The sequence below is a fragment of the Cibotium barometz genome, chromosome 19 (assembly GCF_041138505.1).
Source record: "Cibotium barometz isolate CiBa-2024 chromosome 19, ASM4113850v1, whole genome shotgun sequence".
NCBI lineage: Eukaryota > Viridiplantae > Streptophyta > Polypodiopsida > Cyatheales > Cibotiaceae > Cibotium > Cibotium barometz.
In genome coordinates, this window is record NC_141064.1 from 30,352,902 (window position 1) to 30,378,955 (window position 26,054).

At 39.5% G+C, this 26,054-nt stretch overlaps 1 protein-coding gene across 1 annotated transcript; it reads left to right on the top strand.

Moving 5' to 3' along the window:
- LOC147628436 (uncharacterized protein At4g15545-like) lies at positions 1–24,768 on the top strand. The gene is made up of 8 exons (XM_086813050.1): positions 1–282; positions 505–573; positions 6,049–6,108; positions 8,443–8,506; positions 20,357–20,497; positions 20,656–20,839; positions 21,445–21,523; positions 24,635–24,768. The coding sequence occupies exons 1-8, from the start codon at positions 1–3 to the stop codon at positions 24,725–24,727; spliced, it is 972 nt and encodes a 323-aa protein (XP_086669176.1). The 3' UTR covers positions 24,728–24,768.
- Positions 24,769–26,054: the final 1,286 nt, after the last annotated feature.

A 26,054-nucleotide genomic window follows, 5' to 3' on the forward strand; every position in this document is an offset into this window, starting at 1 on the left:
ATGGTTAATGATGGGGTTGGCGCGGCGGGGAACTATGAGTTCTCGCAGAAGCTGCTGGCGGCGCTGCCCGCCGACCCGTTCGAGCAGCTGGAGGTGGCGCAGAAGATAACGTCCATGGCTGTGGTGGCCGGGGTGAACAAGTTGGAGGCCGAGACGGGGCGGCTCCGCCAGAGGCTGGGCGAGAAGGAAGGCACCATTCACTCCATGCAGCAGCGCATCAACGACCTTGAGCGCACCCTCCAAGACACTTCCTTCCGCTTGTCTCAAGCCCTCGATGACCAGGTCCTCCCCCTCTCTCTCTCTCTCTCTCACACACACACACACACACACCCACCCACACCCACACCCACACCCACACCCCTCCCTCCATTATATCATTTTGCTAGCAACAAACTTCTGCCAGTTCCAACACGTTGACATTTGTGCAGAAAAAGCACCACACATGAACCCATCATAAAATGCCATTATATTTCTCATGATTGTTTTTTAAATGCCCTTGTCCAGGAAAAAGTAACCAATGAGAAAAACGTTTTGGCAACAATGGTTCAAAAATTAAAGCGTGAGATTTCAAAGGTATCTAAGCATCTACTCGCATGCTGATAAGCATGGTTAGAGATGGTTTTTAGAATGTTAACACCTAAACTAATGCTTAGAAGTTAGCGGTGCCTCCTTTAAGAATGATAGAGATAATAATGACGTGGCGCCATCTTCTATCTTGGGCAGAAAGCCTTGAATCTACTTAGTCTAACACATTGGTAAAAATCTTCTTTAGTTGTTGGACTAAATCTGTAAAGAAGAAGCCGGTGGTTGGGGCATATGTATGGATGTGTATATCTATGCATGAATGTTTGTGTATATGTATGCATGTATGTGTCGTACATAGTATGTAGCACTCAAGCATAAATGTATTTATGTATCAATGTGTATAAGACCATTGTGATCTTCCACACAATGACAAAGGTCTATACCTTGTGTACATTACATAGTTGCCACAATGTTACCACCCACTCTGGATCTCCACTCGTGGGGGTAGAAAAATTTTGATAGCGGAAAAAGACCAAGTATGAGAAAATTTTGAAGTAAAATGAGGGCAGTTATCTGCCACCTGCAACCAAAGAAGGCAATTCTCTAATGGTGATAGATCCTCCACCTAGAAGAAAAAACATGTAAGGCCTCTTGACTTAGGCCAGCTAGATAACCCATTATAAATAATCACCCACAATCTTGTTCTAAATAAGTAGATGCTCGATTCTCCACCACCAAGAAGGAAAAATACATAAGGTCTCTTGACTAAGGCCATAATAATTTGTTAGATATCAATGCTCTAGCCTAACGTTTTATTTTTTAGGCACCGATTAGCTCATGTTTATACAACCTCCATTTAAGGAGTAGCAGCCATAGTTTAGTAGTCTAGGCGCAGCATCCCCTTATTCATATGGGATAGTAGCCTAGGAGGTAAGATGGTTTAGAGACGTCTTAGATTAGGTTTGACACGTTGCCAAATGGGCTACATGCTACAGTGAATCATTTTCCCATAAATGGTCCATACATGCACAATAGGTAAAGTTTACTCTGACATTACAAGGCCTTACAAGGCCTAAATGAGACCCATGATGAGCCTGAATGGCCATAGGATGTGGAACACTGCTATGTAATTACTAGTACATCTTTATGAGTCAAGTGTACATTATAGACAATGGCACTGACTATGACCGTGGACCTACATAGTCATATCATGGGCCACCTCATGTATGTAGGCCTATATAGATACATGACCAGCCCCTTCTCCATAGAGTTTATCAACCATTACTGAGTTTACTCGCACTACCTTCTACTAGCATATAGTCTTTGTCTAAGAACTCCTAGATCTACTATTGAAGATCCCTTTCAAAGGAGCATGGGGCTTTGCCATGTATTGTATCACTTCAGTAAAATTCAGTAAAATAGTAAGTAATTATCCATCTTTGTTATATATAATTTAAGGTTAAAGTTTTCCACTATAAAAGATCCTACTATTGTCCGCATGCACTGCCTGCATACACACCACACCGCACATTGTATCCTCTTACATGGTGCTAGAGTGTAACAAAGTGTTTTAGGATGCACATACACATGGGATGGGCCTAGGCACTTGGGCTTAGGATCATTTACATATGGGATTAGGACACATGGGCCTTGGGGACTATAAAATGCATGTACTCTAGGACTATTATATCTTTTGAAACCTTTTTGAACCTTGGACTATCATTACACTTTACTTTCCATATTCCTTAGTGCTAATCTCTCAAGCTTTCCCTAATCCAGACTAACCTAGATGTTACTTTCTTTCACAAAGCTCCGGCTCTGTATGAAACTTCTTGTTGCTAGTTGTTATCACAATCCCTTAGAAGAAGTGCCATCTTCCACAAGACCCACCCCATCACCATTCGATGCTAATGGAAAGCTTGACGAAACTAGTTATCCTCTTTGGAAGTTCAATCTCTCAAGGCTATCCTATCCTCCTATGAGCTTTGAGACACTTACTAGTATTAATGTTCACTCCCTACCAACAAGGAATCTAAAAGGAAACCCTTTACTCGATCTTATCCAAGCTTGAAGACAAAGGGATGCAGACATCCATTAAAACTAGCATGGAAGATAATGTGCTTCATTTTGGTTCAACATGTCTCCATAGCTCCGAGTGCATGGGCTTTGTTATAGAGTCAAAATAAGACCATGAATCCCTCAAGGATTCAAAATCTAAAAAATTAACTCAACAAGAGAAGATGAATGAAGCTGAAGCAATGGAGGCATTCCTCACCAAAGTCAAAGCTCTTCCCCATGACCATATGGGGAGAATTGACATGAGTGTTCTCTCCTTGGATCTTGCTAAGATTATTGATGCATAAATATGATAGTTTTGTTACGTCTTTAAATACTGGTGTCAGGCCGACTTCTCTCACTTGAGTTTGACTCAATACTTTAGGATGAGGAGATGCAGATGCAAAGTGGCAATGGTAAGCAACCAAGATTTCTCTGAGTTAAGAAAAAGAAGAGAGTAAGGATCCCAACACTTAAAAATCAGAAGAAAAAGGTTAAATATTTTTCCTACAACAAGAAGGAGTACATAGCCAAAGAATGTAGAAAAAAAGCAGATAGTTATTAAGAATGACACTCTCAAGACCAAAGAAATGTACAAGGGAAACAACTAATGTTGCAATGCATGATGATTCTTGGATCACCGATAAGGGCCTTTTAAACACATGACCAATCACTAAGATTGGTATTCCTCTCTCTAAAGCCTATGGTGGGAGATGATGTCATGGTGATCTTGGGTAACGATGCAAAGTGCCCAATCAAAGGTTTAAGTACTATTTTATTCATGTTTGAAGAAGGTTCTGCAAAAAGTCTTTCAAAAATGTTCTTTACGTTCTAGATATGAAGAGGAACCTTTTTTTGTCTCGACCATCATAGACTCTGACTTAGAGGTTCGGCGAAGCTTGCAAAGTGTGTGAAAAACCCTCAGGCAAAGAGACCAATTTTAGCGCCAAGGCTTAAGCTCATATATGTTGATCTTTGTAAGACGTTTACACTTCGAGATTCTTCTTATTTTTCCATGTTAATTTGATTATAGTAGGAAGATTTGGGTATATTTTCTTTTAGAAAAAAGTGTTAGGCTTTTGGAAGGTTTAAGGAATGGCTAGCATTGATTGAAATTGAGATAGGAACCAGATTGAATTGATTTCAAGACAAATTAATGAGGAGAATTCATATCTAATGAGTTCTTAGGTTTTTCAAGAAAAACGGCATAAATTGGTAGCTACACTCCGCAACAAAATGGTGTTGTAGTGAAAGAATCACGATATTGTCAAGATGACAATTGCAAAGATCTTTCTAAATCCTTTTGGGTTGAGAGAGTTAATGCGACTGTGCACATTCTTTATTTTGTGAATACCTCTCATGCAACCCTCGAGATGCAAATTTGTATGCCTTTTGTAAGCACAAAATGTATGTGGTCATTGTTCTCTATGTGTAGGGAGGTCGAGATGGTCTATCATCCACCGATAGAGAGTTATGCAAATATCTTCACAAATGCTCTTAGTAGGGACCAAATGGAGCAGCATCTTCATCGACTCAGCATCAAACCACATATATAACTTTTATCTTTGGGTGGATATTGAGGGGGGGGGTGTTGGATATCAATGCTCCATCCTCATATTATGTTGTCCAAGTGTCGGCTAGCTCATGCTTGCATGGCCCCCATTATGAGGAGTAGCCATGAGCAACGCCTGACATCCTTGTATTCACACAAGATGGTAGCCTAGGAGGCATATGGTTAAGATTAAATTTGGCACATTGCCAAATAGGCTACACCGACGCTACGGTGGATCGGTGTCCCATAACATTAGTCCACACATGGTCTGGGTAGCCTTTACTCTCAGACACCTTGTCCTGACATTGTGGAACCCAAAGGTGCTTAAGAGAGCCCGGACATTGGGAGGTGAGATACTAATATGCACTCCATTGCATATGACTACCGCAAACAGTGACATCGTGTATGATTGCGGACCTATGCACCACCCCGCACATACAAGGCTATACAGATACACGACCAACCTCTTCTCCACACACTCTGAGTTTACTTCCTAACTTCTATTAGCATACAACCTTTGTCTCAAAAATTCTAGACTAGCCATCGAAGCTCTCTTTTAAAAAGTAGGTTTTGCCATCTATTTACCACTTCAGTAATACAATATTATTATCTATCTCTGTTATTGTGTGTAATTCGAGTTCAAAGTTTTGTGTTGTGAAAAATCCTACTTCTTGTGAGTATTACCTACACGCTATATCCTCTTACAAGATCATCTTCTTGTTTTAGGGGTGGAAGCCAATTGGCATCATTTTAGGTCACATTTTCTCATACCTTGGTCTTTTCCCACCATAACTTAATGATAGGAAAAAATATGTATGGCCTCTTGACTTGCCACCCAAGATAGCCCATTGTAAATAATCAGCCAGCAATCTTGTTCTACTAGATGATGGCCATAAGGGGAAAATATTTCCCTTGTTTTCTGGAATTTTTGGTATTCTAACTTCCTTAGAGCCAGCCTCAGCCTGTAGCTCACCACATCCTAATGATAATCATCCAGCTTCACCTACTAGTTTGCTGAGTCTTTGCATTGTAGTTTCCAGGCAGGGTTACCTTTTTCTGTTGTGAGAGACATGGGATGCATCCTCTTTAATCTCTATATTGATAGATGGTGACTCCTTATGAGGAGGAAAACCTTGAGCCATGAGTACTACCATGCCTGCGTATCCTGCATATTATAAGTTGCATCCCAAAAGAAAGAAAATGAAAATTACATATCATAGTAGCTAAAGGCATATGAACACAAGGGATGAAATGTGATTACAAGCCATGTCTCTGAAAGAAAGGATGTACTCTAGGAGAACACAGGGTTGGTGCAAAAGGTGCTCTAGGAGAACACAGGGTTGGCACAGAAGATACTCTAAGATGCGTTAGTTTGTTACCAGAAGATCTTCCTGATTTGCTTCTTGCTCATGGGCACAATATTTCTAGTCACTTCCTTTCTCTCTGCACCACATTACTCCATTTTGTCTTTGCTTCTTTGACCACCTCTTCAGCTACTTCTTCCACTTGTTTAGTCTACCCCTTGTTGTTGGCCATGCTGAGGGAAGTTTCCTCTTGTCATTTTAGCCACCTTTACCTCATAGCTTGGATGCATGCAATCCCTCTTGATAAGTTTCCTAGGCCCAAAAGGAGTGAATGGGGCTATCCCTTTTGGCATTTCCGGCCCTGTGAAGGCCTCTACTCATTTGATCATAATTGCTCAAGGGCTAAAGCACAATGTACATTTATGTTTGAATGGATCATATCAGTTTTTGATAGACTTGCATATAACTTTGGTTTATTATTAAACTGATGGTAGCTCCTGGCTTCTTTTTTGATAGACGTGCATATAACTTTGGTTTATTATTAAACTGATGGTAGCTCCTGGCTTCTTGTTTTTATTTCTTTTGTATTTTTTGTTTTTTTGGGGTATGCAGCTGGAAATGTTCAAGAAAAACCTGTTGCAAACATTGCAAGAAGATGAGGACACCGCCTCAGTGAGTTATTCAAAACCATTACATCAGATGTGATTACACTGAAGTTTTTCCCTGGTGTCCTAAACAATGCTTGTTTTTCAGTAGTATGAGTCAACACAAAAATTCCATGTGAAATGATCGGTTTTCAGTTTTTTACATGACTCTAAATATATAGGTTACCTGCTTTTGGTTGGCAGTGGCAAGCCTGCACATGCCTGTCGAGAAAATCAAAAATCCTGTACAGATAACAGGAGCATCCTAGGAACCTTTGAAGTTAAGGTTGTAGCTCAATCAAGCTTGGTTCAACTGCCTCTGTGGCAAGGGAGAACCAGTACTGAGGAAGCGGGGATGACCGAGATTCGAAAGTGCCTGAGACGAATGGCCATCCTCCTCGGAAAGGAGAGCACCCACCTGCATGGCCCATCCACGTGCCCAGAGCAAGACGGCAATGTGCAAGCAGCCAATCTTCTGAGTCCAAAGACTGACCCAGATCCTCCTGCATGCGGAAGATTGCCAGAGGGATGTTGTGGGGGGGGAGAGAGAGAGAGAGAGAGGGAGGGGGGGGGCAACCCACACCAATTCGGGACGCAAGACTATTAGAGTGCCCCAATCCGGAGGAACGGCAGAGCCAATGAGGTGAGTACCAACCCAGAAGCTTGTTAGCCTCTCCTGCTGCACAATGGGGAGAGGGAGGGCTGTGTGGGGGAGCAACTCATGGACCCCAAGGACGTGGCCACTTTGTCTGCCACCCCTCAGTCGACCACGTCTTGGCCCATTTCTGAAGAAAGCCTTGCGCCTCCCCATGTCAGAACGAGTGGAAGGCCTGACATCCTACATGGTGGACATCACAGAGGTACCAAGCGCCTCCACCAACTCTCATAGCACTATGAGGCAGTAGGTCTAGGGGATGTCATCATTTCACTCCTTTAGTAGGTCTAGGGGATGTCATCATTTCACTCCTTTTCCAGCTCGTCATTTCACCACTGTTCGTTATATACGATAATCTTCGTTTGCTTTTTTACTGCTTTCCGATTTCTCTTCCATTTTTTACTTTTTCTCTCGTTTCTTTAATGACGCGATTTGTTTCTTTTCTCCCTGTTTTCTAGCCTTGCCAAGGCTGGAGTTGAGGGTTCGAGTCCTCAAACCTCTCTTGAATAAGGGCAACAAGCACCCAACCACCACAGGCTCTACTCATCTCTCTCAATGCCCCAACACAACGAATCTACACAATTGTCCTTGGAAGAACCTACCATCCCCTCGGGGGAGTGTCCTAAGTCTTGGAGGGAAGAATAATATGGCACTTTATTAACAACCACGCCGGTCACGATCTTGCTCTCCTCTCCAAGGTAGGTATGACAAGGAAACCCCTCTCCCTTCCTCTTCTTTCTTACCGTAAATTGGTGCCTTGATCTCCTCCTAGTTGCCCACCCCAGACCCTTGCTTACCCTTAATTGGCTGCCTTTATCCCCCCCCCCCCCCCCCCCCAGCCCCCACTTTCTTCCTTGCGTTCCACAATATTTCCACCTTCTAGTCCTGTCCTAATACTTGCCAACCTCCATCTCTATAGAGAAATCTAGAATACCCAGAAACAAAACTGATCTGCTAGGTTGACTTGGGACGCCGCTAGACTGTGCCCTTTTGCCGTGCTAGATGGGCACGAATCCTGCCCTCCATGTGTCGGCACTCTATCCATGCCCTAGAGTATGCATACTCTGGGCCTCCTCTAGGCTCCTTTATGGGAAAACTAAAATGTATGTTCTAGTATCATATGCTTGGTTGGTGCTGTGATACTTGTATATGCTTGGTTACTGTCGAGACGGACGAGTAGTTCAGCTAGTAGAATAGTCAAGTTCAACAATGGGGACCCGAGTTCGATGACTAGGGACTACACGACGATAGCTTGAGCTAATGGTATATATCCACCTTCCCAACAAGAGATACTTATATATTTTACCAGGTGCTAATTGAACCCCACGCTCACTTTGTTTGAACTCTATTACTCTACTGGCCTTGTTGTCACATTGCAAGTGATTTTTAAGTATGAAGAGTTACATGCTTTTGTTATTGAATCGCAGAGCTTCCCTCAATTGATTTTTAAGTATGAAGAGTTGCATGCTATTGAATAACAAAGCTTCCCTCAAACATAAGATATATAGCCATATTTTCAGATATTGTTCTTGAAAGCTTTCATACTCTCTTTTAAAAGACTAGTCAAGTAGCACACCTCATTACATGCATAAAGACTGAAAAACTCAAATCTTTAGATTTTTTACTCATTTTGGTGGTATCATCTCAACATTAATAGTTTTAATAGGTGATTTTATTGAAGTTTTGTAATTCATCGATGAAATACAGCAAATTGAGGATATCGAGATACTATCACAACCAACATACGTAAATTCTACAACTGTAACTAAAGGTGATCATTGCTTTTCTATGATTTACATTGTCAAATATCTAGGAAACCCAAAATTTGATTATCAACTAATAAAATATCTCTTGTTATTCAAAAAAAACATCTGGGAAACCCAAAATTGGATTATCAACTAAAAAATATCTTTTGTTGTTCAGAAAAAAGAAATGTAGGAGCTCTCTCTCTCTCTCTCTCTCTCTCTCTCTCTCCCTCCCCAAAACAAGGGCAAACCCCTTGTTTCTCTTGTTTGCATATAGAGATAATTTTTAATATTAAAGTTTAACAAAAGTGCCTCCTCTCATGATGGTCATTGGTATCACTTATTATGAAAGAAAGGAGGAAGGAGATGAATCATTAGCGTGAAGTTCGGAACATGGGACATCATTTACATGGAGTTCAATACATGGGTGAAGGTCACCATGAAGCTTGTATAATCAAGGGTTGATTGATATTGAATAAAGACGATAAAAGTAATTATTTATTATAACTTGGCCTTATAGTTATCTTATATACCCTTGGCCCCTTTTCACACCTATTAATACCTTGGCCTCCACATTGGGCCATGCCCAAGGCCCATAATCCTTTAGCACTTTATTACAAACTATACCCACCCATAGGTTTCATCCTCGAAACCTTATAACATTTAGGCTTCCATATGGGTTGGGTATCCACATGAAAGTCCTCAAATCCATGTCCACCAAGTATGTGGAAAAGAATGACTCATGCGAGAACATTCCCAAGTGATTCATGGCTATAAATTGCTTATAATGGCCAAAAATTGCATCTTAAGCATGCAAAACAGCCCCAAACTTGCTCTCCATGATGGTACCTCCCTTATCAACACTTCCAAATGCAAGTGCCATGATATCCAAGTAGTATGAAGCTCTCTAACATTGATTTATAGGAAATTCTAGCAAGCAAAATCACTATTATATCTCTTAATTTGATCCATCAAATGCTCCCAAGAGATAGAGACAACCATGTAACCCCCTGGGTCAAATGGAAATCCACATGGGAGAATCGCCATCCACATCACTGAAGTATAAAGCATATCCAATAGGTGTAGATAAGGCATCAATGTAATACACATAGCTATGATCAACATAGACTAAATCCTTGTGTGCATCATCATCACCGTATGTGAAACCCTCGCTAGTGTCCCAAGTGTGATCCTCGAATTTAACATAGGCATGACCCCGTCCTCAATACTAGAATCCGATAAGGCATCCACACATGAAGTGGTCTCATAGAGCTCACAATCATTAACCTTCCAATCCAAACTCAGAAAAGCATCATAAGTTGGATTCACAAGTCCACGGACCACCTATCAATGCTTGACTAACACTATTTATAAGTGAATACAAGGCACAACTTTCCACACGAAACAATGCATGAGTAACACTAATTGATGCATGAGCATCACATATGTCCACACCATGAGCATCACATATGTCCACACCATGAGCATCACATAAAGTAGATGCACAGCTATCCAATCTCTCGTGAACATAGACATCCATATCTTCTGCAAAGTCATCATACCCATGGGTACATGCATCAATAGAAGGTGTAGTATCCAAAGCAAAACCATCCACCTCCATAACACATATGGACTCCATCATCTCATGCACACCAATATCTCTTGAAGACGACTATAAGTCAACTCTAAGGACACATTAGGGGAAACTTGGACTCAATTTTGGGCCTTTTAAGCCCTTGGGGATTCTAGGGAATATTCCATGAGGACCAATGAGAGGATGAGGCTTCCGTTATGGAACTTTTGAGATTACTTTTCGGTGGGATGGCCATAACTTGAGCATATGAAGTCCAAATTTGTCGGAGGTCAGTGCGTTAGAATCCTCTCATTGAGATCTTTCCAATGATAGGTTACATGATATAGTTTTGAGGTACGAAGAGTAGAGTTATCCATAAGCTCCCTTTTTTCAATAGAATGATGACTTAGAACTTCTTAGAGGGCCCAAAAATGAGTCCAAATTTCTCCTAATGGGAGTCACCCCACAAAGTCATCATACCCATGGGTACATGCATTAAAAGGTCTAGTGCCCCAAAGCAAAACCAGCCACCTCCATAACACATATGGACTCCATCATCTCATGCACATCAATATCTCTTGAAGACAACTCTAAGTCAACCCCAAGAAAAGATGAGTCATGCCAGTCTACATATGCTTGTTGCCACCACCACAACAATCATCAATCAATGCATCATAAAGCCAAGTGTGAAGAGTCCTTGAGAAAGGTGAAGGAGGCTCGTCCACACAACTATCAATGGGCTGAAATTTTCTAGCCATCATAAATCTCATCGTTGGCTCACAGTGGACCGCTACACCAACACATATGGATGTTTCCAACATAGAAAAAAGATCGATGCATGCCGAAACACAATCGAGACATGAGATAGTGTCCAAAACTTCTTGCACTTGAGTGTATGGCTTCACAATCACTTGCTTTTCAGAAATTTTAGCAAGTGTGTTGTCCCCTAAGAAAACCCAATGAACTCGCAAAGGCCCACATAATCATAGTCCATGCAATGACCAAAAGTTTGAGTGAGCGGGTAACCTCTTTTATCCTTTTTGATACCCAAAGCTTTCAACATTAGTTGAAGAATTCCATCCCCTCTCAACTGTGAAGTGTAGCCAAGAATGGGTATGTCAGGACTATGGTCCTACGGAAGTCGAACCCTAGCATAAGTTAATAGCTTTCGGAGTCTCGAGAGTATTATTAGTGCTAGCGGGGTTCAGGGGTTAATGGGCGTTAGGGTTTGGTCCATGTGTGTACACATTTAAGTTAGCACGGCTCTTAGCGGCCGGGCTAACTTAAATGTGTACACACATGGACCAAACCCTAACGCCCATTAACCCCTGAACCCCGCTAGCACTAATAATACTCTCGAGACTCCGAAAGCTATTAACTTATGCTAGGGTTCGACTTCCGTAGGACCATAGTCCTGACAGGGTACCACCAACTCATTCATTATTATCTTGCTTAGTTCAACAAACTTGCCCTTGTGATTGATCCTTTGGGTATGCATGTGGAAAAGTCCCACCAACACCATGATCTCATCAAGACTAATGTCCTCATCAATTTGCACAATACTTTGAGATACTTGCATGAAATCTTTGTCTAATCTTTGTACAAAGCCCTTTATAATTTTCTTCTCTTTGTTGTTGGAGACGTAAAAGGAAAAGTACTAATATCTCTCCATATAGCTAGATAGAGAGTCCTCATGTGAGAATACCATACATCGTTCTCTAAAGCACTTTTGCTCTTGGGTGGTCACATATTGTTGCACAACATCATATGCCAAATTTAACCAATCCCAATCATATTTGTGTATTTCCTTCATCCACTAAGATCTAGCTCTTCCCTTGAAATGAGAAGTCATTTTCTTCACTTTATCAAGCTCGCCCCACAAGGAAAGGCATGAGAATAGGCATCCCAATTACAAATACAATCCTTCAGTCCCATGCAAGTGATTTTCTCACCATCAAATGCAAAAAATGTTTTTGAAAATGGCTCTCTTCTTTTGAACCACAAACTACCAGTTGAGTAGACATCATATACTCAAGAAAAGATTGCACTTTCATTGGTTTCGACAACCTTGTATGCATAAGTCCATACATCATGGAAAACCTAAATCTTGCTTTTGCATCCACAACCTTTTGATTTTGAACATTGCCACCAAAATGTTCTATACTCCTTATGTCTTCCGAAAGCATATTATCCTTTGTCTTTATTCTCCAATTGATAATTTAGGCCTTTGATAGGCATTTCTACCAATTGCTCTTGAAGATGAAAAGTCTCCAGTTGGTCTTGCGCTTGAGAGAAGCCTCGTCCTTGTGTACTATACATGCTTGAAGAAGGTTTCTTAATATAAACATAGCATCAAAATCCTTTTCATCATTATCCTCATCAATTGAGTCTATAAGATCACTCTCAAGGGTGTTCAGTTGAGATTCAACTCCGCTTTCTTATTGCTCTATGAGTGACCTCATAGGAAGAATTGTAGCCACCTTGATTGAGTTGAGATTCAACTTCACTTTCATGGATCCAATCATCATTTCTATGAGTGACTTCATAGGAAGAATCATAGTAGCAAGCTTTAATCTTGTAGATATAAGCATCAAAATCCATACCTTTAGTATGCCCTTGAAGATCATACTCATAGTCTTCATCACATTGTTCATTATCCATGCATGTTCATGATTGTCACTATCCTCATCGAAAGTATCCTCTTCAATGCAATCTTCCTCATTCATGGTACAACTTCCATTGCAAGTATTATCATCAATACTATAACCATCTTCATTCTTATAGAAGTTTTCATCATCCTCACGATCATAGTCACCCATGACTCCTGAATAGTGTATCAGATCCAAAATTGCTTAACTATGTCCCTAGTACAAAATTTGATCCAACTACTGTGTCCGAAGCTCGATCGACAAGGTTTAAATCTTGTTGTGAAGCTTATGGAGTGAGGATTGAAGCCCAATGATTGCTTTTTGATCAACCCTAAACCCTCTTAAGTGAATTAGGGTTTAGTACGCTGCTCTATGCGGTCAAAAGCTACCAAAAAATCAAATAGGCCGTATTTTCTCAAACGACTTCCAAATTTGATAATCTTTAGTTTGCCGTGTGTGTAAAGGAATGTGCATGTGCCACCCTAGATTCCACTTTGGACATGTCCTATACCTCTCTGTTTTGAGATTTGTTGCACACCTGTTTTCTAGTAAACCACTCAAACGAACCCTGATTTGCATGATCTTTGGGTCATTGGAATTATCTTGATGAGTAGATCAAGGATGTGTGAAAATAGATTTGAAAAGTTAACTTTCCTTGTTGACCAGTGAAAAAGACAACCACTTTGAGTTGATCGATCAAATGGTCTCCGAACCGGACATGCTTGGGCTTATTGTTGGAAAGCTCTTGATACATACTTTCATGATGTGCAATCACTTTTTGCTCAACACGGAGAATTTATTACTGGGCCACACTTTTGTGCACATAGTCCCAAAAAACTATGCGATATGAAATCTTGATAGCTTGTTAGAAAGCTCTCAAAGGAGACTATCCAACACTCCATAGGGCTTCAAATCAAGTCACACTAATAATGACTGAATTTGACCCTAGTGCATTGCTTGTAGATAGCTAAAATTGACCCGCAAGTCTCAAGTGTGCAAAGCTAGATCACCAATGATATTCTCAACGTCCATAAGCATCTATTAGCCCAAGAATAGCATTTGATATTGAATTTTGACAAAAAAATTGTATGACCTTTAGATATGTGCAATCGAATATCAATCAATAATGATCCAACACATACCGGCGATGCCTCAATGCATAGGAAACTTTGCATAACCTTTGCCATAATGCAAGTGATTCTAAATCACTTTAATTTGTGTACAATTAACTTGCTTATATCAATGCATTCATCATTGCATTACCCATACATTTCCCATAGTGTCATTGCCAATGTACTTGAATCAAATTATCATCGGAGAAGCACGTTGAAGCTTGCTGATCTCCAGGGGCCAAGCTCTTCCAACCCCGTCACTGAAGTTTTAAATCCAAGAGCAAGGGTTTGGACCATGTCTTTCCCACCAAGTACCGAATCTCTCACTATACCGCTTTACCACAGTACTCACATGACATGGTGAGTTCAAGCAATGCTCCCCTCGGTTTCTCCTCCACATACTGGGTACCCTCGCACATCACTAGTGACTAAAAATGAAGAGTGTAGTAGAATGTGATGTGGAGAGTGATTAAATCTCAAATAGATGGTTGAGATCACTTATCAACTGATTTTAAGCATGACTCATACTCTTACAAATGTTGATATACTCAATCATGTACTCATGCTCATCCATGAATCTCCCAATGATCTCAATACAACCAAAATAGCATCCAAAAGCAATTAGAGTCAATTTTTTAATACCCTTGCCTTACTTAGCACCAATAATGCCCTTCAATGCTTGTCATAGCATGGGGCTTTGCAAATATTTAGCACATTGGGCATGCTATTTGTATGCAAATCAGCATATGAAGCATCCATTAACAAGTGACAAAGTAAATAGGGCTTCCAAATGCATGAAATCAGCCACAATATTCCTCAAGAAAGTAGGAATGACTAATTCTTGGCGAAAATGATTGATTCTTGGAAAAAAAATTTCCAATCTTGACAGCAGGTAAGATTGATTCATTGTACAATGTGATGGAATGGTTTGCTTATTGACATCATTAATGATTCTAATGATATTTATGCGCTCCTAATGGCATGTATTAATGGTGAGAAATTAGGGTTTTTTGGTGAAAAACCCTAATTCTTTCACCATAGCTTGAATATTGGCCCAATCTTGCAAGAAATTAAGCATTGATGATAACAAATGAGGCTTAGCAACTTACCAATCACCAATTAATGGAAATTTGATGCTCTGTTTTCATATTTTGAAATGCTCTTTTGTCCCTCTCCAAGATCACCATCGAGCCACAAGAAAATCACCATTGGGCTAAAGAAGAAGGAATCTCCACATTAGCTGCTGTAGAGGCGACCAAAATGTCGGCGGAATGATGTAGATGGCTCCATTTCGCACTTAGCTTGGTCTCCTATAGTTGTCGTTTCGCGCTCAGCTCTACCTTCTACAGTTATCATTTCACGTTTAGCTTCATCTCCTAATCCGACCACCACATCAAGAAGATCAAGAAAATCAAGAACTTCAAGAATCACACTTTTATTTTTATTATTTTTTATCAAAAGTGAATTGAAATGAAGAAGATGATGGATCAAGAGCAAGGCTCTGATACCAATGAAATAAGGGAGGAAGGAGATGCCTTGTTAGCATGGAGTCAAGAACATGTGACATCGTTTACATGGATTCCATTACATGACCACCCATAAAAGCTTGCATAAGTAAGGTTTGATTGATATTGAGTAAAGATGATAAAAGTGATTATTTATAACTTGGCCTTATAATTGTCTTATATACCCTTGGTCTCTTTTCACACCTATTAATACCTTAGGCTCCACATTGGGCCTTGACCATAGGCCTTTAGCACTTTATTACGTATTAGTCAACTTTTGACTGGCATGAATTTTTTTCTTCATGCTATACATGGATGTGCCATCATCCATCAAGCCTTGAGAAATATCAAGCTGCCTACTATTGTCATGTCACATGTGTACATGCATAGTCGTATGACTATAAAGACATGCATAGGGTCACATTCAGGGTTGCCTTTTAATGGGCACCTTTTCTCATCAAATTTGAAGAGAAAAGGATGAGACTTACAAGTATTTCACCATTTACATGTAATTTGTGATAGCGGTTGAGGAATATTTTTGCAAGTTTTTTATTTCCAAAATACCCAGAAATGTTCAAAACATTCGTTTCAAACTAGGGCATTCCTAGAAATTGGTTTTTATATGTTGAGATGGTAAATTCTTTGTCCATGATGGTGCCCTAGGGGGTCAACTATGTAAACACTACCTATAGCATGTGCGTTCAAAGGGTATTTAAAAATACCCTTATTAATAAATTTTGGTATATTAAATATACCCCTTATGTATGGATTTTGGTAACAAAACTAACCCCTCATGTATGAAAATTTTCACTTTTTCAATTTTAAAACCCCTTATATATGTAAATATTTTTGTAAGTCCATCCGAGAAAAATCTCCTTCTATTGAACGCACGTGCTATCTTACATATTCTTTAGTGGACCCCGGGGGGATGGTGCAAAATGCTTGTTAATCAGGTCAATTTATCTCCCTCCAAAACAAAGGCAACATTTTTCTCCTTTATCTCATTGTGGGAGGTTACTAATGTGGATCTCCATTTACATCACATTGCACTTACCTTTTTTAGAATTTTCTTCCCACTGTTTGTTAGGTTCCCTAGTTTTGCTAAAGGGGTACCTTTTTGAGAGCGGTGCCTTTTTTAATACTATTTATGAATCCTAGACATTTTAGTGTATTTGTACCTGCTGAGATTTGAGAAAATTTGGTTGAGATTTTAAGTACCCCTTATTTTAAGGAATGTTTTTTCATATATTTTAGTTATAAAACCAGCATATAGTAGAGATCTTGGGAACAAAAACGAGATATATTTAAGAGTTGTCCTTATTTTAATTGGTTGAAAAATACATTTTTTTTCTAGCACCGGGTGGGTGCCCCCCTTCTTCCTAGCATCCTCTTCCCAACGAGGATGTGAGGAGGCCCTCTTCCCACTTGGAATTTATAACCCCATAGAGTAAAATTTATACCTGGTTTGAATGGCCACCCACGATGAATAACCTGCTCGATAATTTTTTTAGAAAAAAAAATGTAATTTGAATTTCTCCACCTACCTCGTGTGGTGCCCGCCATCTGCAAATGACGCTTTGGCTTCTACAACTGGAAAAATAAAATACCAATCTTGCAATAGGTTCTCTTCCTTCTGCCACACAAAATTAGCTAGAGCCTTGGTTGTTGTGCTATGCTATGGGGTTGACCATTCGTCTGTATGTCTATAGCCCCTATGGCCTTCAAGAAATTTAAAGGTAGTGTCGGTATGACTCTAAAGAGAAATATTTTTTGTGGATAAAAAGCTACTCCACACTTTCTTCTTCCAAAAACAAAATAAAAAGAGTCAATTCCCTGATTTATAATGTTGGATAGTAAAAGGGATGGAGCCCATCCAGCTCTACCATGATGCTATAGCCATGGTGACCACATAGTAGCTTACTCATACCATCACCATTCTCCACAACAAAATGCTCGAATGATACAATGAGATCACCCTAGTGGAGCACCGTGACATGTTATGACTCACTAGAATCTACCACTATCTCTACAGTTTAGGTAGCTGGTGAGAGTTCCACAAGTCTAAGGCTAAAGGAGGAGCAGCCTACACCCCACACCTACAAGTGTAGAGCTACTATGGGAAACTACCTACCATGCCAAGGAATTAATCATAACAAGAGATTAGATGAATGGAATTCTATGCCAACTCCTCACAAATAGGCTAGCACCACCTGCCTCAAATTTAACATTGTACAAACCTATACAAGGCTCATATACCTTAACTAGGAGGGGGATGAGTAGTAGGTAGTATTCTTGGCACTAAAGACAGCAAAGTAGCTATATAGAATGATGAATTGGCTTGTATAATTGTCAATTTTAAATAATAATGAGGAAAAGGAGTTGTCAATAGTGTGGTGAAAATGGCCACTGCAAGAAAGACTACCAATACCACAGGTTTGAGAGATGTTATGAGCAAGGGCATATGAAAAGATACTATCTATTTTAGAAATATCAAATGTGTATGCATCAATCAACAAGACCATTTTCAAAGTAGCACAAAGCATGAGCTTAGAAAGCTTGATAAAGAAAAGAAGGAACCGAAATATTTCTGAAAGTTCCTGAAGGAAGCAAGGCACTGGTAGATAGATCCGACCCATCAGTGAAAGGTCAACCAAGATGTAGCTCTAACCCTTTAGTGGAGAGTCAGATGAGTGGAGGAACTAGAGCAATGGGATTCCTTCAAACCTTAGTGTGTTGATGGCTATCGGCCAACCACAGGTGTAAGGGACTAAGGAATTGTGCCGATTTCGCTACAAATGTTGCTTTCTCGGTTGCTTACAATTGAAGGTGGAGGGATGCTTTGGGAGTTGCCTGCAGCCAACAAACTATGGACTGTTTGTTTGATGCTATGCTGGATGGTAGCTGTTTATGGAAAATGTACAAGAGAAAATTGGAGGAGGAAGCCGTTGTGGACATGATCATAATGTGCTACCATTTGAAGAGAGCCTTAAAATTATATGCTTGATACAATTGCCACAATCAATATCTTTACTATTAATAAAACTCCTCTCTTTCTAAATGCTATCTCTCTCTCTCTCTCTCTCTCTCAACCCTAATGCAAGAAGTTAGGAAACCCTAAGTAGATTCTTAATCTTCCTCCAATAACCTCCTAACAATGCTGTGACAACAACTTAGAAATTGGATCAAAATTATACTTCAAATTCACATTCATTAGAAAAGATAATAACAAACTTAGAATCAATATTGTACGTCAAATTCATGTTTATTAAATAGTATACTTAATTCTACTTAAGGAGACTCAATTATAGTACTAAATCCATTGCAAACTTTACACACCCTTTTTCTATTACCATGAGCAAGGATGATTTTTGACAACTGGGTCACCCTTTAGAATGATGGGTTTAGTAGAGATAATAACCTTTTTTGCAATTTACCTTAATTTTTTACAAATCACTCAAAATACTTGGCTATATTGGGTTTAGCAAAAATAACACCCATTTTTTACAATTTATCTTAATTTTTTATGGTCTCTAAAACTACGTGGCTATATTTTATGACCGAAATTTCCAATAATGGGCATGACGCCCATCAAAAAGCAACCTTAACCATGAGGGCTTTTATTAGCTCTAAGGTACAAAAAACCTTTTCATCTTCCACCTTCAAGGTCGCTTCCAACTTCCAAGAAAACTCCATCTTCAAGATTCACCCTCCAACCACCAATGTGAAAACCTTCATCATTGCTTACATATTTGGATTCAGCTTTTCACCCATTGACTTTTGTCGACTTATATTTACAATTTAACCTTTGACCAAAGATAGGCATATGGGGAGAACCCTTGCCTCCCCTAAATCATCAAATGTGAATAAAACAACTCGACTCTACTCAAACATAAAACAAAGACCCACAAATTCTAACTATGGGTACTCTTGAGCCGGCTCTATCCTACCTAGAAACCATATCCCATTGCAATCTTCAACGTCCCTCCTCCTTTTCCTACACATGGAAGCCTCCGCGAGAGAGAGAGAGAGAGAGAGAGAGAGAGAGAGAGAGAGAGAGAGAGAGAGAGAGAGCCTTAGAACTTTGAGCTACTATTTTTTTTTTCACCTAGGTACCTTCATACAACAACTCCTTATGTCACAAAGACTCTATATTAAAGTAGGACAGATTTCATTGATCCAAGAAGACCTTACTTTTATAGAATCAACCTATGGACTTTTAATAAAATCGAGAGTTTCTTTTTATGCATGGTTCAAGTTTTCTATCATGTTTTTTTCAAAATTAATGTAGTTATATCACTCATCTGTCATACCCACTATAGCCCTCCTCGTCTGCTCACACAACACCAACCCTCATGCCATATTGTACCTATGCCTCATAATGCTAGTGAGCCCACCCCTTCCTTTTGTTGCATCCGCCTCGAGAATGCTAGTTTTTCCTCTCCCACTTAAGCATGTTGATGACCCTTCTCCTCAAATGAGGTGTGCGAGCAAATCTCACATGTAAAGCCTCACTCTAACCTATGTGTTGCAAAAGAGGCTTTGGGATACTATTCAAATGTGGCGGAGAGCATGGGCCCCCTCTCTCAATTGTGCACTTTTTGATGGGCCCCAAGAAAGACAACATTATAATTTGTTTTAGTACAAATATTTTAAGAGAGGAGAGTGGCTAATGCAATTGGGTGTGGGGCTGAGGTTGTGGCCCTGGAGTCCCACCATAGGAGCGCTCACATAACCCGGTTTGTAGTGTAATTTTCTCGTTTGAAATTCAGAGATGTCGATTGGAATTCGATGTTGCCTTTAATTTTTAAGGGATAAAATTTGTATAGTTTAGTAATAAATCCAGCATTTGTATGATTTCTAGTGATTTTTAGGTTTAAAAAAGTATATTCCGCAATAATTACTTAATGTTCTTTAGAACTTGGTGTGTGTGTGTGTGTGTGTGTGTGTGTTTGGGCAAAGCTAATGTAGAGACCTGTTGTTTTACAAGCCAAGTATTAAGCTTCTAATATAAATAGAGGGGTGCAATATTTTCTTGTAGTTGATGATAGAGGTGGCTCAATCATCCCAAGGCCTGTAAGTGATCATGGAGATGCGTATGGGTCAATGCTGTCTACAGCGGCTTCAGACCTTTCAGCGCCACATCTAGATGATGATGATCAGCGCAGTACTTCCATGGCAAGTGGTAAGCCACCATATATTAACACAATTTATTGAAGTTCTCCGCGATTCAACCTTACATTATTATTATTTTTCTGAGTTTCAGTTACGTTACTTTATTATTACATGAGATTTTTTTGCCTTTGTATTTTTTTGGCAAATATATATATATATATATAGGTTTGCCTATGACGCCCTCGGCGAGCAGAGGTAGTGGATCAACTACTTTCAGACGTTCTGCAGCAGCAGGCACAGAGGCAAGAGCTTCTCGGTCACCTACACACAGAACAGCCCACCATAGCATGCCCTCCATTTCCGGACAAACTCCGAGGGTGGATGGGAAAGAATTCTTCCGGCAAGCCAGGTACTCAGATGAATCAAATGTGTGTGTGTGTGTGTTTTCTCTACTTTGCATGCATACTCAAGTATGTGTGTGTGTGTGTGTGTGTTTTCTCTACTTCGCATGCATACTCAAATGTATATGTGTGTGTGTGTGTTCTGTACTTTGCATGCATACTCAAAACGTGTGTGTGTGTGTGTGTGTGTGTGTGTGTGTGTGTGTGTGTTTTCTCTACTTTGCATGCATACTCAAGTGTGTGTGTGTGTGTTTGTGTTTGTGTGTGTGTGTGTTTTCTCTACTTTGCATGCATACTCAAATGTATATGTGTGTGTGTTCTGTACTTTGCATGCATACTCAAAACGTGTGTGTGTGTGTGTGTGTGTGTGTGTGTGTTTTTTCTCTACTTTGCATGCATACTCAAGTGTGTCTGTGTGTGTCTGTGTTTTCTCTACTTTCCATGCATACTCAAATGTATTCAGTGTGTGTGTTCTATGCTTTGCATGCATACTCAAAACGTGTGTGTGTGTGTGTGTGTGTGTGTGTGTGTGTGTGTGTGTTTTCTCTCCACTTTGCATGCATACTCAAATTAACACCTAACAATCCTTTTACCTGCCAAATTGAGTCCTCAGGAACCGTCTGTCTTACCAGCAATTCAGCGCTTTCTTGTCTAACATCAAGGAGTTAAATTCACATCGACAATCCAGAGAGGTAGACAACTCAAATCGTTAGTGTTTGAAAACAAAGCAAGTGCTGCCAAATCAAAACATATGGTTTTTAGTTAACGCAAGCACTAATTAATTAATACGTAAGGTCCGTTTCCAAGCACTAATTAATACGTTCCAAGGTCGCTAACCCATGGCCCCTCCTTCCCATAGTGCCATTTGCATAGCATGGCATCTTCTTTCCAAAAAATAGGTAGATTCACTTCTAAAACTAGATTCAAAAATCTGTGAAAGGAAGCATTAACCCTACGAACTCATTTCACAAACTTCTAAATAAAAATTAATAATTGATTACTACACCCTTTAAAAAAACATTTCAATGCCCTAATTATATAATTCAGTCTGATTGGAACCTTTCTTGATTTTGAAGCACCCTTGTTCAATGCTCCTCCCAAGTCCCAACAAGAAATCAATGAGTTTGAGTAATGGATTAAATCCCTCTCAAAAAGAGGCCTCATAGTATATGGGCACCCTAGAACTCCACCTTGGAACTATTCCACATGGAACCACATAGGAGCAAGGCTCGAGGGTGAGTCTGGAGCTAGACATAGAATCTCAAAGGAGCGAGGCTTAAGGCTCACCTCCCAGTCATCACAGAGTCCTCCAAACTCACCCCTGAGGTACAGGTCATAACTACATCCTTGGGGAAGCTTTGCTCGTCCCCCCGTGCAAAGTAAGACTTGGCCTCCCATACCACCAAGCCACACCCTATAAGCATCATCATGGGGAAAATCCTTGATGAGCAATGCTCAATGATGTGAGATCAAATGATCGCAGACATTAAGTTTAAGGTTTTAGCTCCCTAAAGTAAAAGTGGCAATTACCAAGGGAATCTACCTAGCATGGATCTAGAAGGGCTAAGTGGCAATAGCCTTTGATATCATTGCTTAGGTCATGTAAGAGCTCTTGGTGAGCTTATATAAACGTGTAGTTTCTATTGTTTGATAATGAGACCTTAGTGTGAATAAGCTTTGTGGAATATGTAAGTTTTTATGGTAGAGCTCTCAAGAGATGGGTGATCAAGGATCACCATGACTGTCAATGTGTGTGTGGGGAGAGAGAGAGAGAGAGAGAGAGAGAGAGAGCCAAGCTCAAAGAGGGACTAGATTGCACAGCCTAATGATAGATTTATATGAAACCTCCACCACATACATGCTTTTTGTAGGCATAAAGCCTTATCTTTTGACTAAGTCACACACACATACATACAATGACACATGGCATGGGCTATGACATCATTTCTTATACACACACTCACATAATATCTACCTTAGATGATGTTCACATAAAAACACACACTAGTATGAGTGCTTTCACATAGTTACACACTTCGGCTACATGTATACCCTTTGACTTTAGAACCCATACAATGATCTGGGGGGGGGGGGTTCATTATATATAAACTCTCTGTGTCATGTCTGTTCAAGGCCTAATTTAAAAACCCCTTATATGTAAATTTTTAAAACTAAAACACACCCTTTTTCTATTCAATCTGTAAATATCCCCTTTAAATGGTACCCTTCTGTATGTAAAAAATGTGTAAAAAAGGGGGATTTTAGAAATCTCTTCTATGGAACCCATGTGCTACGCTTACATATTTATGAGTGACCCCCCCTCCCCCACGGATGGAGCATCACGTGTGGTAGTCGCCTGTTGATGGCGTGTGTTTCTATGTGCTATGCTGCTTTGATGCAGGTGTGCAAGCAGATGCTACTGTGGATAGTATTTAGGAGTTGCTATGCACAAGTGAACTACTGGAAGATGGGCGTGAGGGTGTAGGTTACAGTGATGTGTGTAGATGCATAACCATAAGCAAGCATCGATGTGGATGTGTAGTAGTTAAAGAAGTTAGGGAGAGGCTTATGGTAGGTTCTAATGCCATGTAAGTTTTCATGGTAGAGCTACAGAGGAGGTGGACAAGCTATGGGGGATCAAAGATCACCTTGACTATCAGTTGAGTGTGGAGAGACAGAGAGATAGAGAACCAAGCTCAAAGAGAGATTAGATTGCACAACCCAATTGATAGATAGATTGATATAAAATCTCCACCAAGTACATGCTTTTTGTATTCATACAGCCTTATCTTTTGACTAAGTCTCTCACACACACATACATACAATGACACATGGCATGGGCTATGTCATCATTACTTACACATACATACAATGACACATGGCATGGGCTATTTCATCATTGCTTATACACACTTGCATAATATCTACCTTAGAGGCTGTTCACACACACACACACTAGTACACTCATAGTGAGTGTTCACACACAGTTATACACTTCAACTATATGCTTACTCCTTGGCTTTGGAACCCATACAATGATAAATGGCGGGATAACATTTGTTGTCTCCAATAGAATACTTGTATTAAGCTTATTTATATTATGATTAAGCTTGATTAGAGTAAGTAATACCTAGATTAAGTTCTCTCTTTATGATTAGTATCTTGTTGCTTGTTCATTGAGTGTGTTTCATTTATTTGTTTAATTCAACTAGAGCTTAGTGTATGCCCACTTTTTACAATCTAGATGATCTCTATGAGCCTATAAATTAAGGTAAACTCAAGCTCATTTACAATCAGGATTTTATAATTAGTGCCATTTTTTACAATCTAGATACTTTCTGAGCCTATAAATTGAGATAACCTCAAGCTCATTTATAATTAGGATTTTATAATTAGGTTAAACTTTTTATAATTAGTGTCTAATTTTATGCAATTAGAATGTCATCTTTTTTGAACATGGCATTAAATATTTACTACCCTAGGTCTCAACTTTCAGTTGATTCTAATTAGGGCCAATCGGGTAGACAAGTAATAGTATTAATCTTGTTGTTGAGAGAATCTGTGGTGAAAGAGAGGTGTTAATGGCCAACTTTTGGAATTAGCGAGTGCGAGGAGAGAGAGAGAGAGAGAGAGAGAGAGAGAGAGAGAGAGAAGGCCACCCTTTTAAATCATTGAAGTGATTTACATAGTTTTTACAAATGAGAGAGAGAGAGAGAGAGAGAGAGCCACTCTTTTAAATCATTGAAGTGAATCTCTACATTGTATTTACAAATCACATATCTTTTTCTTGGTTCATTTTGCAGGAGACATTGACAAAGGCTGAACAAATTTTTGGGCCTGATAATCAAGATCTATATTATTCTTTTGATGGGTTAATCACACGTCATACTTCCTGATTAGCGAAATGTAACATAAGTAATAAATATTTGGTGTCAACATGGACTTTAGATTTCAAAAAGAGAAAAATCTTTTTAAATGGTTGGTGTTACGAGAATTTTCTTTTTTTATAGCTCTTAGGTGCTTGAGAGCCTATTTTAAGTTTTTACAGTATGTTTCACATAATTCAAACTATGTAGTGATAAAATCTTTCAAGAAAAGTTTAACTAATCCTCATAGAGTTTAATAAAGGGTAGAATAAAAATACAAAGAAGGGCTTCATGATGTTATTACAAGTTTCACTTGAACATTCAGTTACATTTGCATGTTACAAGTATTAATACATATACTATGTATATTTGCTAACCTCATTGAATGCGGATTTTTGTTGCTCCCACTTTCTTGGTGTTACTGTGAAATATTAGGCTTGAGAACCCTACTTAGGTGGATTCTAGTTATTCCCCAAATGGCTAGTGTGGTGGCTTGCCTTTTGAAAGAAATAAAACCTAAAAATACATTGACTTGCATAGCAATGAAAATAATAGAGGTTTTTAAAATCTAAATTAGAGAACCCTCGTCAGCCCAATCCCTATGCTATCACCAAAAAAAATCCATACAAATATTTGTCACTGCTACTAGTGTCAAATCTCTCTCTCTCTCTCTCTCTCTCTCTCTCTCTCTCTCTCTCTCTCCGCACATACACACAATTGTGTGCAGAGATATACTCGAGTAAGATTCATCCAACAACAACATGCTCCATCATCATCTCGAATCCTCGACACACATGCCTCATCAAGGCACACACAAGGAAGGGACCCATATTCGTCCAAGATACGTTAGGTCATCAAAAGAATGCCATTGTGTGAAGTACCTAACGAATGTGACAACCACATGGTAAATGTCCAACCTATGAGGTACCTTCACAGGCAATCACTATGCCACATAGTACCATATCACATTGAGTAATTTGGAAAATATTGCTTCATGTTCAAACATAATCTAGTAAGCAAGTATCAACAACTTTGGCAAGTAAACCACTGTAATTTAGACAAGACAATCCTTCCCTTGGGATGAGGCTCCACCATAAAGTCCATAGTCTTTACTATCTAACATTAATCCTTAACCCAAGGGTTAGGATTTGGACAAGACAATCCTTCCCTTGGGGATGAGGCTCATCCACAAAGTCCATAGTCTTTATAATCTAATATTAATCCTACACAAGGGTTAACCATAAGGTAAGATTTTCCAAATATTCTCCTTCTCATCTTTAAAACTTTGGTCTATTTTTTATATTCAACCCTTCATTTGAGAAACTAGAATTCTTTACTTTATTCAAGAGCCCCATAC